The following is a 15259-nucleotide window of genomic DNA, read 5'->3' as shown; positions in this document are numbered from 1 at the left end:
TATTTAATCAACTTTTTGTGGTTAAATTTTTTTTAAACATAAATGTTTGATTGGCAATTTAAATGGCCATCAAGTAAAAAATTGTGGGATGAATCTATTATAAAACAAGCACATAAAACTCGTTAGACGTAACACAAAATATGTTAAGTCGTAAATTCTTTATGGTTTCAAGTATAGAACGTCAGTAGTTGCCTTCATCTATTCTTGACATTATTAGCTTATATCGGAATCAATGTATACAAAGTAAAATTGTTCGCACGCCAATACTCTTGGCAAATAAAGCGGATTTTAGATAAGCAGGTCAAGCGAGATTATTGCTTTCCCATCGCTGTAAGCAAAATAATGAACTTTTTTGAGGTTAGTTTCCTTTCTGATTCTTGGGGATGTGTTGTAATATTTTTTTAGTTGCAAAGGATGAAGGAGTTCTAAGTCGTTCTAGATTCATACTGGCTGCGTTTCTGCAGGATTTGGTTGGCATATGCTGTAGTATCATCGTGATAACCCAGAACTTTGGTGTTCAGTGCCCTTATTGTTCTGCAGGTGAGATTTGACCTTATTCCTGTCCTATTTGATATCAAGTATTATGTCATTTTCTTCTGACTTGTCTTTTTTGATTGAAATGTCAAAACTATATGATCGATCTTTCTTCAATGATATGTCACCTTTCTTTGCAAGTATCTTAGAAACCTGCAGTTTCTGCTTCTACCTGGTTAATACAGCAATGTCGCACTGTGGAGCAGAAACTCAAAAATCTGGTCACAATAAACAATTTTTCTTTTTTTTGCTCTAAATTTAATAATGGATGATTTCACAAAAGTAAACCAAGTGGGAAAGAAGCAAACTACTTTCTTCAAATCTGCAACAAATTCGGATAGATGGACAGGAAAACCCGATTTCTCGGCTAGAGAGGAAAAAACTAGTATAAATGTCTAGAGATCGATTTTTGAAAAAAGATTAATGGCAAAAACCGTAGTTTGGTTTTCGATTCGAATTTCGAAGGTGAATGATGATGATGATGATGATGATTCGAACCAAGAAGATGAAACAACTCATTACCAACACAATTATATCCTTGATTAGCAAAATATTTGATAAACCGAATCTAAAACCATGAGACTGGTGGCAGAAGCTAAAAAACGTGCCCTAAAACTTTTCTTCAAAGTACCAAACGATAAAAAACAGTTTATTAACCGTAAAAATAACGTTTTTCATAAAAAAGGAGAGATATTTCGAACCCCGTCGAACTTCACACGGCTTAATGTCAAAAACATTTTACGTCCTATGTATCCCATATATAGGGGAGGTCGAGTCGTAAAAGACAAATCGCCGAAATATTTGCAGCTTTTAAATTAATTAGCGCCCGTTAAAGAGGAACTTTACGATCGTTGCGGACGTGCCATAAAAACCGAGGGTGGTTTATTTAGAGGGAACGACCCTAAAACCCACTTGACGGGCGGTAAATTCCAGTGGCGTGCCACTTACCCGCCTTTCTTCGGTTTTGAAGCGGTTCAGTCGAGTGTAAAGTTGGAGCGTGAGTCGGTAGCAAACGCCAATCTCAGCGGACACTAGTCAAGGCGCCATTCTTAAGGTAAATAGAGCCGGAAAAGAAGTCACGTAGCGAACGCCACTGTTGGCAGAAGAGAAGAGGGCGAAACGAACATCGATTTGCACGCTTCGTGATCGAATCAGTGGCCACTTTCCCCAGGCTGCGGGCTTAACGTTACACAAAAGATCCGTCCTTGTCCCCCTTTGGGGGTTGCTCCCTCCTTTATGTGCCCGGCAGATCTCGAACGCAAACAATGCCGCGTGTGTGTTTTTATTTTCCCGATTCGATGGTTACAACGTGTCCCATCTAGGGTTGAAACGAGTTTTTTTTTTATTCGGAGGGTTTAATTGCGATTCGACTAGGGCAAAGGGGCGCCACCAATCCTACTGGGTAACTAGTTGTAGTAACCTTTTCAATATTGTGAGTCATGGTAACATCACCTGCAGAAGCCTGCACTACTTATTCGCTACATGCAGTGTAAGGCAGACGGTGAAAAGACTCCGTCTCGTGCCACAAAATGTAGTCATCCCGAATTCTGCAACCCGCGCCGGGCTCATAAATTAATGAAATAGTAAATCATTCCTAAATTCGTCTCGTTTAATTTGTTGAGCCAAATAGACTTTAAGTCCTCCCGAACGACTTGAATTTCAAGACAAACCACACTATATGATGAGGAAAAGTTTGATTACTCTCTAACAGTCTAAAGGAGTGTACTACTAATTCCCGTTTTCCTAGCATCTTAACAAGGGAATGATTAAGGAACACTAATCAATTCAAATCAAACCTTAATCTTTATCTAAATATGTGGGATACTAGAGTAATGTAAAAACTCTTGAGAAAAGCTAAAAAGTCTTTTTACAAATTTCCTTTGTCGAAAAGTAAGACGCTGAAAGTAACTTGCTACTATATTGTAGTAAACAAAATGAACAACCATTGGTCAAATTGTTATGAAATCGGTTATCCAATTTTATCAAACTTCTTCTGACAATTCAGTTGCCAGGATGATTGAGCCTAACCTAATCTATAACATGCGGACGACACACATATTGGCAATACTAATTAAATATGGTCAAATTCGTATTTTTTTTTACCAGAATAAGCATTAATGTCTCCAAACAAAAGTTTTCGTTTCAATTATCAATTGGATTGGGAAAGACTTGGATCAAGACCTTTATTCGTTGGAATAGTGGAGTATTTCCTCTGCAGCTCGGTGTCGTAAGGTGAATACGTGTTACGTTGTTGGCATTTTATATTTGCTAACTTATGATATCTCAGCCCTTTTCAGTACCAATTAGCAAACCACTTCCTTGACCACAACGCCAGTTACCTGATGAATCTTTGCAATTTACTCATTTGGTGGAGTTCCGCCTGGTCCTACTTGAATGAAGATTGTCTCTGCATTTGATTCCTGTGTCAGGATATTTGGTTATCCATACAGCCATTACGTAAATTTTTGGTTGGAGCACATTGATCACTGTAGTTTCTTCACCGAATATAGTGGGCAATAAATCCAAGATCCAGAGATCCAGATACAGGTTGGTGATATGATCCATTCTCTCATTCTCTCTGGTTCAGTACAGTTGTCTTGTCTACGCAAGCTCCCCTCACCTAGGGATATTATTAACTTATCCTTTTGGGTGTTGTGGTGTATTTGACATGGAACAAATTCTCTATGTGAAAACAATCATATCAAAAAATCCAACTTCGAATAAGTTACCAAAAACGAGTCAATTCCCGCATCAAAACTTTCGTCGCGGGAGTATTTTTCGCGTTTCTGCACTTAAATTGGGCCAAAAAGCCCTCCCGTTTTCGATCCGGCTCGATTCTTTATCGATGCAAATTGAATTTTCGGCAGAGAGGAAGAACGGTAAAGGGCCGCCAAGGCTACGCCCGTCTGTGTGTGTTTGGTCCCCCGGGACGAGTTTATCGCGAAAGTTAAAGTGCTGGAGAAATTACTTTTCGCCTTTTGGCACGTCGCTGAACTGAAGAGGGGTCGTCGAAAAAATCCCATTCTTTTGTGTGCTGTAGAGTCAATTCGGCCGAAGAGGGCGAGGGCTAAATACCGGGGGTTCGACTGTATGCGGGCATAATGAAACCGTCACCTGTGTATATAGCTAAACACACCTGGGACCGCAACCGGAGGTGACGCAAACATATACTCGGGATCGGATAAGCCGCTGCCTACTTGTAATTTATTCATAAGGGACGCTCATCCCATCTTCCAGGACCGTATTCCATTTTAATGTCTCTTCTCGCCCCATTAACCAGCCCCGTTATACGTCGTAATCAGTACGGATCTGTAGGGGAGTTTCACGCCCGAATGACGAACTAACTTCGAATTAGCGCCCCTTGCGGCTCGACCCCTATAAGAATGTAATGTACTCATTGTAGGGGACCCCGATCCGTCTATTGTTTAATTGAAATCGTTGGGGGAAATCGACGGCAAAGGCTCTCAAATTTTAATGACGACATAAACGAGAGAGAAGGGTTATTAACCGAGCCCCTTTGCCTCTTCGTTTTCGCACACCGTAATTGGAACTTATTAGGTGACGTTTGAAAGGAAAAGATTTCCTGTTATTCAAAAGGTATGTGGGGAAACCATTTAAGGGCTGGGGTATATACAAGTTTCTAAATAGGCTATGAAAAATCAATGTGACAAAGATGGAGAGAACTTTCCTAATTTCCAAATAAAAATTAGTTTATTTCGAACCACTTTTTTCACTCTAATATAGGTTTGATAGTAAAGGGTCTTATTAAGACAAATCCGCTAATCAGAATGTCTCTCAAATTTCTCTAATCTGGTAATTACATTTATTAAATAGATTGTACTTTTTTAGTAGTTAAATGAATTGTATCTTTTTTTTGTTGGGACGACTACATGTGTGGCATGAGACGGAGCCTTCTGACCGTCTACGTTACTAACGAATGTCGAGCCTTATTTATACCAAATCGGTTCAGTGACGTTCTTTGCTCGTTTAGGAAAAAAGAAGGTTAAGAATAAGCTTCGATCGGTCTTATAGAGGGTAGAAATTGTTATTCTTGGGATAAGTTGTCAATTCTAAAACCGATCCTTAGTGATTTTGTACACTAACTTCTGACAAGCTGAAAGCTCCAGCTGATGAAGATTAATATCAACCATAAGCACTGAAAATAACTCCTGAAAAGAAACATGAAAGGTAAAAAAGAAGGTTAAGTATAATCTTCGTTAGGGGTGAGGGTGTAATTTTCACCCTCCGGGTAAACGCGGCACCCTCTCAAGGGGTGGCAGTTATCAAAGAATCGAAACGTGTTTTATCATTATGATGTTCCCCTTCGAGGGTGTATTTTAATAATAACACGGATATTGGACTGGGGAGGGTCTGGGGCCCCTTCGGGATGGCGGTTTCAATTAATAAGCTCCGAGTGATTTTTGCGTCCCTCTCGTCCCCCCGGGCCCCTCTCTCTTTTAACCGCTGAACAAGGTCGTTAACGGTTGCAGTAAAGTTGTCCGAAGACGGGGGATTAAACCGACGAGGGTAAATATTAGGCTGTTAGTTTAGCAACTCAAATAATTTGGCCAATAGAAACTCCGGTCGGCAGTTTATCCGAGCTTGTCGGATGATGGAATCAATGTCGGGGATGGCCAAGGCAGTGTCGGAGCATTTTTTTTACATTCAGTGGCATGGAGCACCCTGAAACTAAAAGCCTTAAACAAATTGGAAGCATTTCAGAAGTGGATGGTTAAGATACCGTGGACAGCCAGAATGAGGAATGAAGAACTTCAGAAAGCTACCTGGGTCACATAATAATATCAATTTCTGCAACTCAGGGTAAAAGAGAACTAGAACGAAAGAGGCATGACTAGGAAACGTGAGACAGTGGATTGATTCACTCTGCCAGAGACAGACAAGATGTGGAAAATGTTGTCGCAAACATCCATTAATGGATATGCAGAGAACGTAGTTCAGAGAATGTCAGTGACTTCCAGTGGACAGAAGATTTAAATCAAAATTCAATATTCAGGATGGCAAACTATAACTGGTAGGACGTTATTTTTGGAGTACTTCCTGTTCTAGCCTGATGATTCTTAAGAAAGAAGGACAAGGATGAAACATCGAGAAGGGTAAAAATCCATCAGCCACGTCACTGTCAGTGTACACAAACGACCATTGAGCGTAAATATTTGTTCGCATGGAAAGACGGGCCGTTATTAGGAACGTCATTAATGCGACTCTGTTTGTTCTGGCCCGTTCGCCCTCAGGGGGGTTTTCGTCTCGTTTATTTTTTGAACGCGTGTAAATGTCTCGCAGCGATCCGAACGCACACATTCGTGTGTATGCGATTTCGGGTAAACTTCAACTACCGGATGAATCTGCAGCCGGTGTATACTCAAGCCCCCTTTTCTCCTCGAAGATGGAGAAGCTTTTGTTTACTTGCTATCTGTGTTTTTTTTTCTTTCAACAGCGCAGAGTCGTAGTTTATGGCTAATGATGTAAAATTCACCAGTTGTCGAACAAGAGAAATCAAATTATGCTTTCGCGTGTGCCTGGGTTGTTTTACTCAAATGCATCTTAATTAAGTAAAAATACTTTAATCATCACTTGAAGCTCTCTGGATGCCAATTCAATTAATTAGTGGAATTAAGTACGTGTTAATGGTTGTCCGAATAAGAGAAGACATTCGTTAGGGGGATTAGGTGAAAAACCTGATAAAAAGTGTTAAACAGTAATCCTCGCAAACATTAGTCAAGTTTTGACAGTTTTGACGTTAGTGACAGTTGTCACGTTGTTCTAGAACACTATTTAGCTAAGACGGTCATGTGACAATTGTCAAACTAACTGTCATAAAAATTGATAACATAACCTTTCACTTCTGGTGTTTGCAACACTTGATGGCAATAGTCCAAGCCGTATATGCGGCACATTTGTTGTTGAGTGATGTTTAACATTTTAATGAAAACCGTTAAAGTCTTAGCTAAAAGGCGTTCTTCTATTATCAAGGAGGCTTGACATCCATTAGTGAAATGAAAACACTTCATGAGCGTTCCAGTAGGGGATGAAATAGTGCAAAAAGGGTCATTTTTCGCTTGTCAAACGTTACATTAGGGCAGCACAATAAATCGGGATGGAACAAAGACCGTAAATCCGACAGAAGGCCTGTGCGCGCCTCCCGTTTTACGCCAAGCCAACTAAAACAAACATGGCCGAATCAACAACGAATTAATGGAACGACATCCCGCTATCCGTATTGCGTAAACAGAACGGTTTGTTTTGTGTGATTGCGTGTGTGTTTTGTTGTGACAGTCCGCGTCTATTTCTACTATCCAGTTTATCTGGATCTCTTCTTAGAGTCTAGCGATGGCGTTAGCTACCACGGAAGATCGCCCATGCCGGTAGGGGACTGAAAAACATGTCTCGGGCCTTTTCCGCTCGATCGGTTCGATTTAATGGGACATTAATTACGAGATTCACTTTCGTAACGTTTATCGGATTGAATTTTAATCGCGCGCTGTCATTAAATCATTCAATTTTAATTGCCTTCCAGCTGCTAATAACGAATTATAAAACTTAATGTGTTTTATCCTAGGTTGTTAACGGGCAAACCTTTTAATTCGCCTTAACAATGCTTTTGTTCGGTTATGTGCTGTAAAAGATTATTTCGCGCCTGCTCGCTTGAGGTCAAGGAAGATTATGTTTGGTTTGACCCGGTGCACTGGCCTTTCATTTTTGAACGTAGTTTAACTGTTTGAAATCGTATAACATTGCTGTTAAAAGCAGTTAATAAATAATGCTTTAGAAGCTAAACAATTCACAATGACGACGAACTGACGCAATTAATTATTTCATCGATGGACCATATTGTGAATATGGTCCATCGATGCAATTACTCTTTTACATCTCTTTACATTTTTGTTCATATTGATTGGAGAAGAAATCCAAAACTACACACCCTAAACTATTGAAAATATGATACCAGTATATCAATATCGACAGTTCTATTAAATTCGTACGTAAATTATGGCCGATTTTGCTCTGATCCATCAGTTTCATTCTAGTCAATTTAATGCCGTTCTCGTTTCCTTCGAACCTGTTACGTTCAGGAATCGAGATCAATTTCATCTGCTTTTGTTTCTGTTTAACTTTTGTATTTCTGCAATTTTCTTCAATTTAATTGACAACGCATTTACCGAATAAGTGGATATAAGACAAATTACTTCGATTTTCCAACCTTCCTTATTGGAAGCTGACACTCTCCCTTTCAGTCGCTCCACTACCCTGAGCAGACTGGGGTCCTGCAGCATTCCCCAGACCGCTTGACTGTCCGTCTTGATCACATACACACCCTTCTCACTTTCACTCCTTTCTCAATCACTCGCAGTTCCTCTGTGAGGCAGAACTCACTTTCTGTCCCATTTTACCACCCGGTCTAGCTCACCATTGCTATGTGCGTTCTTTCCTTCCTGACGCTAGAGGAAGGAAACTCACTTCCTTCCATTCTAGCATCTTGCCGCAGCCAGCAGAAACTTCCTTTCAGCAGCGGAGAGATGCCTCCTCACTCTGCTGTCCTTCCCCCTGCAGAGCTCCACTCCATAATCATCCTAACTTTTCCCTTGTCTATTTTCCTGCATAACGATCTCATTCACTGGACAACAGTCTTTTCCTGTCTATCCTCACTCCCAAAGGATCAACCCATTCATTACACTGGATCTTCGCTTTACTCATTCTGCCCACGACAATCATTGGCAGTAAGCAAACCGCTAAACAATTAATCAGCGGCAGTTTTAAGGGCCAATCGATGGTAAAACGCTAAAACAACGGCTCTCCACTCTCTCCCGTGCATCGTGCATATCCGGGGTCGTGGTGCGGTTTTCTGGTTAAACACGCCAGCGGTGACGTCACGTGGCGGTCAACCGCACGTCGACTAACACATTGCGGTCGGGTTAACATTAATATTATGTAGTGGTGCCGGTGCAGTCCGACATAATGCACTGGCCGATGAATTAGTTATCGGGCCGGGACGAATCCGATTACCGGCTGGTTTTAAATTGCCCCGGTCTCGCGTTCGGTTTTTGTTGGCGGGGGGCTGATTGGAATTTTAATTTGTCTCTGTCGGTGTCCTTCTGCTTCGAAAGTTTCCATGTCTCTCCCCCACGATCCTACAACGTCAGAGGGCGCTTTATGTCTGTGTGTGATCAGAACTTCTGCATCATTAGAAATTAACAACTCAGGTTGCCAGTGACACTCTTATGTCTTGCCTTCTTTTATCAGGGTAATCGTATGGCGCTCAGTGACTACTCAAATTACTAAAATATATAGATTGGATACGAGAAATGATTTCCCAGACATATAGACTGCTGACTATGTTATCCTAACTATAGTCTATCCGGCGAACCTACGGAGTAATAAAAGCGAAAATTAGGAGGTGTTGGTCCGCCCCGTCCATTAGTATTGGTCTATATCCGGTCCGTTTTACAATATAATATCTTCTTCTCTCTCTAATATAAGGACTTCTCGGGTCTCATGTCTCGATTCACTTTTACGTACCTGTTTTACAGTGTAATGCGGGTCGACCAAAGTTGCCGCCCATCGAATTTTATTACTCCGTAGGTTCGCCGGATAGACTATAGTAACAGTCTTGGACTCTTCTTCTTGTGCATATTCACTAATGAATGTTTGCGACCATATGACTCATTTGTGTTCCGTCTCTGGCTGTATGTATTAGGCTTTTCACTATAAGCCAGTCCACTGTCTTATGTTACGCAGCCACGACATCTTCTTCCTTCCCATTCCCCTTTTCCCTCTATCTTCCCCTCGATGATCAGTTGTAAGAGCTGGTACTTCGTATTTCGCATCCATGGGATTTTCAGCACTCTGTGATATACCCACATCTCGAAGGACTCAATTTTATTCATTGTGGTCACCTTCAATGTCCAGCTCTCCCGTCCGTATTTGTGAAGATGCATTTAAATTTCATGAAAGCGTTGCGGGGGTTCTCTATACGACATCTTATTTCCAGGTCAGACTCTTCTGTGAGCCATGCTCCAAAGTATTTAAATTGGTTCACTCGCTCAATTGATGATCCGTCCGATGTTAGTCCCACATTTCTTAATATATCTGGTTGACGAATCATGTATTTTGTCCTATTGGCGTTTATTTTTAGTCTCATTCCCTTACTGTGCTCTCCTACTACGTTGACAAGACCTTGGAGGTCGCACATATTGTCAGCAATCAATACCGTGTCATCCGCGTAGCGAATATTATTAATCCATGTTCCATTGACTTTAATTCCTTTCTCAACATTCTGAAGTGCTTCTTGGAGTACAAATTGAATAGCAGTTGCGAAAGCACACATCCCTGTCGGACTCTTCTGCAGATTTCAACGTGATTACTTTGTTCTCCATCGATCTTTATGTGAGCAGATTGTTTCAGATGGGAATTTTTGATGCAGCGTACATCTCTGCCGTCCACATCTAGTTGTCTCAATATTGTTAGTAATTTGTGGTGTTGTACTCTGTCATTTCTCGAAGTCTATGAAGCCTAACCACACATCCTTCCGCTGGTCGTCTACTTGTGTTGCCATGTCTAAATCCAAATTGTGAATCACTGATGTTTTGTTCACACTTTCTAAATATTTTCTGTATGTATTAGTTTGAGAAATAGTTTCAAGAAGTGACTCATAAGACTGATAAGTCTGTGATCTTCGCAGGCATTGATCGGGGCACTGGCCAGTTTCATATATCTTGTTGAAGAGTTTCTGAAGAACTGCCTTGCCTCTGTCATCAAGTAGTTTTAGGAACTCTGCCGGTATCTCATCGGGACCAGGTGTTTTGTTGTTTTTCAGACCGTCAGAACGAAAGATTGTATAGGATTCGCTATGCTCTTCTCTGTCCCACTTGATATTCAAAGAAGATTCCAGGATGTTGTTGATTGAGCAGACTTCTTAGTTCAAAAGGATATCAGCAGCAGGTGCATTTACTTCTGCATGTCAAACCGATATGTGAAAATCCAATCAACCAGGGACAGTCTTAGCAAAGTATGAACATGGTTGTTGCACGGACCTACATGTAATGCTTCTAATATGTCAGATATAATAATAACTGAATTTAGTCTAATCGTCAACATGTTTTATGACGCTTATGACATGTTGCATAGTAGGTCTGCGCGTTTAGAAAGCAAGGCGTTTACCATTCATAAAAGTGCGCACCTTTCTAATTGGCATTGAAATATTCCTATTTTGTATTTGTATATCTAGCTTTATTATGCACGAGTCTTTATACGTATATTTACTTAAGCGTTAAATTTATATTAAATAAAACTATTAGAAAAGCTTAAACTGTTTATCACGGTTGTAAGCAAAATTTTACGATTTGAATCATTTTCATAGAGGTTTTGACGATTTAGTTAGGAATTTACTATTTTTTCAATGGACAGAAATATTATACTTTTCTACAGAAAACTAACAAAACATTCCTGTGTAATGTTATTATTACATTCTTCTACTGTATTTCTTAACTTAAGGTTAATGCTAAAGCTACATATCAATTTTTGCTGCCACTGTACTGGGTGTGCCCGGAGAGTACAGTGGTTTCCTTTTTTTGACCACACTGTAAGTAGTTTTCAAGATAGAGTTTGTTGGTTAACACTACTGAACAGAGCAAGTCAAGATGGTTCTTTTAAGTAGCTCAACCACCCTGAACTCTCAAAAATAACGGAGATTCAGGCTGTCCAAGTTTCAGACTGTTCATAGTGGACAGGGGTCCCCTACGTGCAGATCATGCATAAGGAACGAGAAGAAGAAGACCCACCATTAAGGAAGACGGGATATGAAGAAGACGAAAACATGTGAATTCTTGAGACATGGAGAGACGCTAAAAGGAGATAAGACAAAGAAATCGTTGGATTCCAAGTTACGTCAAGGTAACATCCAAATGGAGAATTTGCTGGAGAATTAATATTCACCTGCAACTCCTAGGAAAACAAAACATCATATCCCTTATTAGAAGGCAGCTTCTTGGTGTATTTAAACTCTCCCGCGTGAACCATTCTTGGAAATCGTGGTAAGGTGGAGGTGGATGATGAGGAAATGACAAAAGGAGCTTTTAAGGCTTGCTCCTCGGACCTATTTAAGAGTATCGCTTGATCTGGAAGAATCCTTATTTCCTAAATAACTCTAACAAAAGCATACCACAAAATACACAGCTAACAACAACTGTGTAGTACATGGACACTTCTTTACAACTACACAAGCCTCAAAAGGAGTTACTATAAAACAAATATATAATTATCACGTATTATACTACGTTAGATCTAATTAAATTTATACTCGCTGGTAAAAACCTGTTAGGTACATAAACAAGTATATTTAATCAGTGCAAACCCACTATTTAATTAATGCTAATAACGATCGGTAAATATTAAATTTGTCATCCGCTCCGGTCGAGATATACATTATAAAATTAATAATAATCGGGACGTTTTCGGGATTGGCTCGATGTCAACGATAATTATCGAAAAGCTAATTTTAATTTCGATTTAATATCGCTGCAATCAGGCGCCTTTGAGGAAAAAATTCAGCTGTTCATCACGTATACGTGACCATCGTCTCTTGGCGTCAACGCAGAATGGAAACTAGTTTTCCTCCGGAACTAATCGACATTCCGCTAACGTGGAGCAGTAAAAAGTCCCGGGTCAATTAGCGAATAAATTAAACGCGGCGATAACTAATGACGCGTGAATATTTTCAATTAAAATAATCGGTGGCTTTTATGACAAACCGGTCGTGCCCTTGCAGATAAACTCTTCCAAGAAATCAACTCAATAACAATTGGTGGCCAATTAAAGTTTTAATTAGGAAAAGCACCGTAGCAATTGCCTTTCCCAAACTAAAGAAGAAATCATTTTCCCCTCGAGGTACAACCTCAAAAAAAGCAATTCTCCCAAAACAAACGGGCAATGTAAACTGTTTTTTTTTTTCATTGAGGGTGAAGGGATGCGCGAAGCTTTTGCTGACGAGTGTTTGCTCAGTTCGGCGCAAATACCGTATTCAGCCGTTTGTTTTTCCAGTTCGCTGCAACTCGTATTTGGCCCTCTGGCATAATTGATAACAATTAAACAACGCTACATAGCTTGTTGATCCGTTGGAAGACACAAATCCGAAACTAGTCTAAGAATGCTTGATAACAGTGACACTAATATGAGTTGTTCAATACTTAGGACAGAGATAGAATCGGCTTATTTCAATAGAAGGATATTCCAAATGCCCACTCTGAAAACTAACATGATGGTAATTGTACAATCATTAACTACAATCGCTAATTTTCCTGAACAAATCATCCAACCAAACCATTTTCAAGGAAACATGCACACAACTTTTACAGTTTACTTGCAAACTTTCTATACATTCTTCCTATTAACCAATTTCTGAAAACTAACATGATGGTAATTGTACAAGCATTAACTACAATCGCTAATCTAGTTATATTAGTCTTATACCTTTTCCTGAACAAATCATCCAACCAAACCATTTTCAAGGAAACATGCACACAACTTTTACAGTTTACTTGCAAACTTTCTATACATTCTTCCTATTAACCAATTTCTGAAAACTAACATGATGGTAATTGTACAAGCATTAACTACAATCGCTAATCTAGTTATATTAGTCTTATACCTTTACCTGAACAAACCATCCAACCAAACCAATTTCAAGGAAACATGCACACAAGTTTTACAGTTTACTTGCAAAGTTTCTATACATTCTTCCTATTAAATAATTTCTATCTTCCTATTTTTAACTTTTTTCTCTTAAATAAGACGAATTTCTAATCGTGACATTTGCCCCCTCTCCAGAAAAACTGGTCCCAAATTTTAAAACTGCTCTTTCATTTTACATATGCAGCTATTCATAGATGAATCACAGACGAAAAATTATTAGACTCATCCTGCCTATTAAGGCATTAGCCACATCATATCGCTGGATTACATTCTCCCTCATTTTTGGGAGAATATTCTTCGTATAACTTTTAAACTCAAGATGCAAGTTACAAAACCAATTTTATCTGAACTGGTTCATAAAAACGATTAAAATTTTAATTAGGTTCCAGTTTACTTTAGCTTTAAGATTAACCAAAGAAGAAATATTAAAAGTTCATACAAAAAGGCGACATGACAATATCCTCCACGAAATTAAGGCATTGTAACAGAAGAGTTAGTTAGTCACTGACAAACAGATGTTTAAACGGCACGTGATTATTTCTTTACAACAGACACATATTTGTGTAAAATGACGCAGTGTTTCCCAATCTCTGATAAGCAAACAACTGATTTTTGTTTGAACAGAAAGGAAAGTTACAGATAACGCCACACTGTAACTTAATAAATAAAATATTTCAAACGTGCGCTAAAACATTTTTGCCTCACGTCAATAATCCGTAGTATGACAATGTTGTGAATAAACATTTAAAGATATCGTCACGTTTAAATTGTAAAGCCCTTTTGGCTCAGAAAGTTATTCAGAGGTAGAATCAAACTACTTGATAGAATATTTTAATTTAATAACTTAATAATAAAACCATCAAACATAATTCTCAATAGTAACACTTCAAAGAGTATGTTTTACATGCACAAAATATTACATTAATTTATCAGATTGTACTTACATTCGTTAGACGATGAGGGCAGCTTTTTGGAGGGTTTGGCACTCGCGATTATTATCATTTAAGAATGATTTACTATTTCATTAATTTATTAACACGGTGCGGGTTGCAAAATTCGGGACTACTACATTTTGTGGCACGAGACGGAGTCTTCAGACCGTCTCCGACCATTTGCTTTACTAACGCGGAACGGATTGTGTCTATTGTCTGCATAGAGTACTGCATTTTTTGTCTGAAATCGATAAGTAAAACTAATATGCATTTTTTTTTGTATTTCAGACTGAAATCGCTAAAAGACTGAACGCTATTATAGCGCAAATCCTTCCGTTCCTCTCTCAGGAACACCAGCAGCAAGTGGCGACGGCTGTGGAACGAGCGAAACAGGTCACCATGACAGAGCTGAACGCCATTATTGGAGTGAGTATATTCTTCTTCTTTTTTTTTTTTGATAATATTCGACGTGGCGTTTGCTATCGAGCTCTTTATTCGCTCGACGGGGCGCCATTTTCGACCGAGCACACATTGATATTCAGCGGGGATCCTTCTGTATCGGGAATTCGAGAACTTCTTGTTTTGTAGTCGGATTATCCTTACATAGTATGCATGGCCGCTTTGACGCGGGAACGACATAAATTTGCCGCTTTTCTGTTTTAGATATGTATACGTTCGAGGTTTTAAATTGTGTTTCATTCTTCTCTCTCCCCGCTTCCATTTGAGGTGCTTCAATTTTAACACAGCTACGCTTCCAATAAATGCGGCATATTATTTGAAATGCGTCTATATTTCCGAGGTTTGGAGGAAAGAACTCCATTTTCCAGACAAAAATCCAACCAAGATTTATAAATATTTCATGGGTTGAGTTGAGGGGAGATCCAATTGTAAAAGGTGGTTTTAAATTTACCGTTTTGGCAGTGGAGAAGGAAGTAATAGTGGTCCTTCGAGTCAGATCTACAGCCATTAGGCGTTGTTTACTAACGTTCGTAAATTAAGCAGACTCAACAGTAGAGAACACAAACTAGGATCGCAAACACGCCTTCTCTACGAACAAACACGAGTGTTTTCTATTTGCGATTCATTTT

General features: G+C 39.4%; 1 protein-coding gene across 3 annotated transcripts in view; it reads left to right on the top strand.

The window, feature by feature from the left end:
- The window catches only part of LOC145723930 (protein groucho-like), a 109530-nt gene that overhangs the window by 39215 nt on the left and 55056 nt on the right, over nucleotides 1–15259 (top strand). Inside the window, exons 1-2 of one of the 3 annotated variants that reach the window (XM_081990643.1) lie at nucleotides 10409–10558; nucleotides 14460–14597. In XM_081990643.1, the coding sequence (XP_081846769.1) occupies nucleotides 10508–10558; nucleotides 14460–14597 (189 nt within the window). In that variant the 5' untranslated portion in view covers nucleotides 10409–10507. Of the gene's footprint in view, nucleotides 1–10408; nucleotides 10559–12766; nucleotides 12809–14459; nucleotides 14598–15259 lie in introns of those variants that run through there. The other 2 variants (XM_081983156.1, XM_081975501.1) reach the window with 2 other exon arrangements.

Source organism: Ips typographus, linkage group LG1 (genome assembly GCF_016097725.1).
Source record: "Ips typographus isolate SLU linkage group LG1, UJ_Ityp_2.0, whole genome shotgun sequence".
In the NCBI taxonomy this organism is placed as follows: domain Eukaryota; kingdom Metazoa; phylum Arthropoda; class Insecta; order Coleoptera; family Curculionidae; genus Ips; species Ips typographus.
Note: the sequence above shows the minus strand (reverse complement) of the source record. Positions and strands in the feature narration are given on the sequence as shown.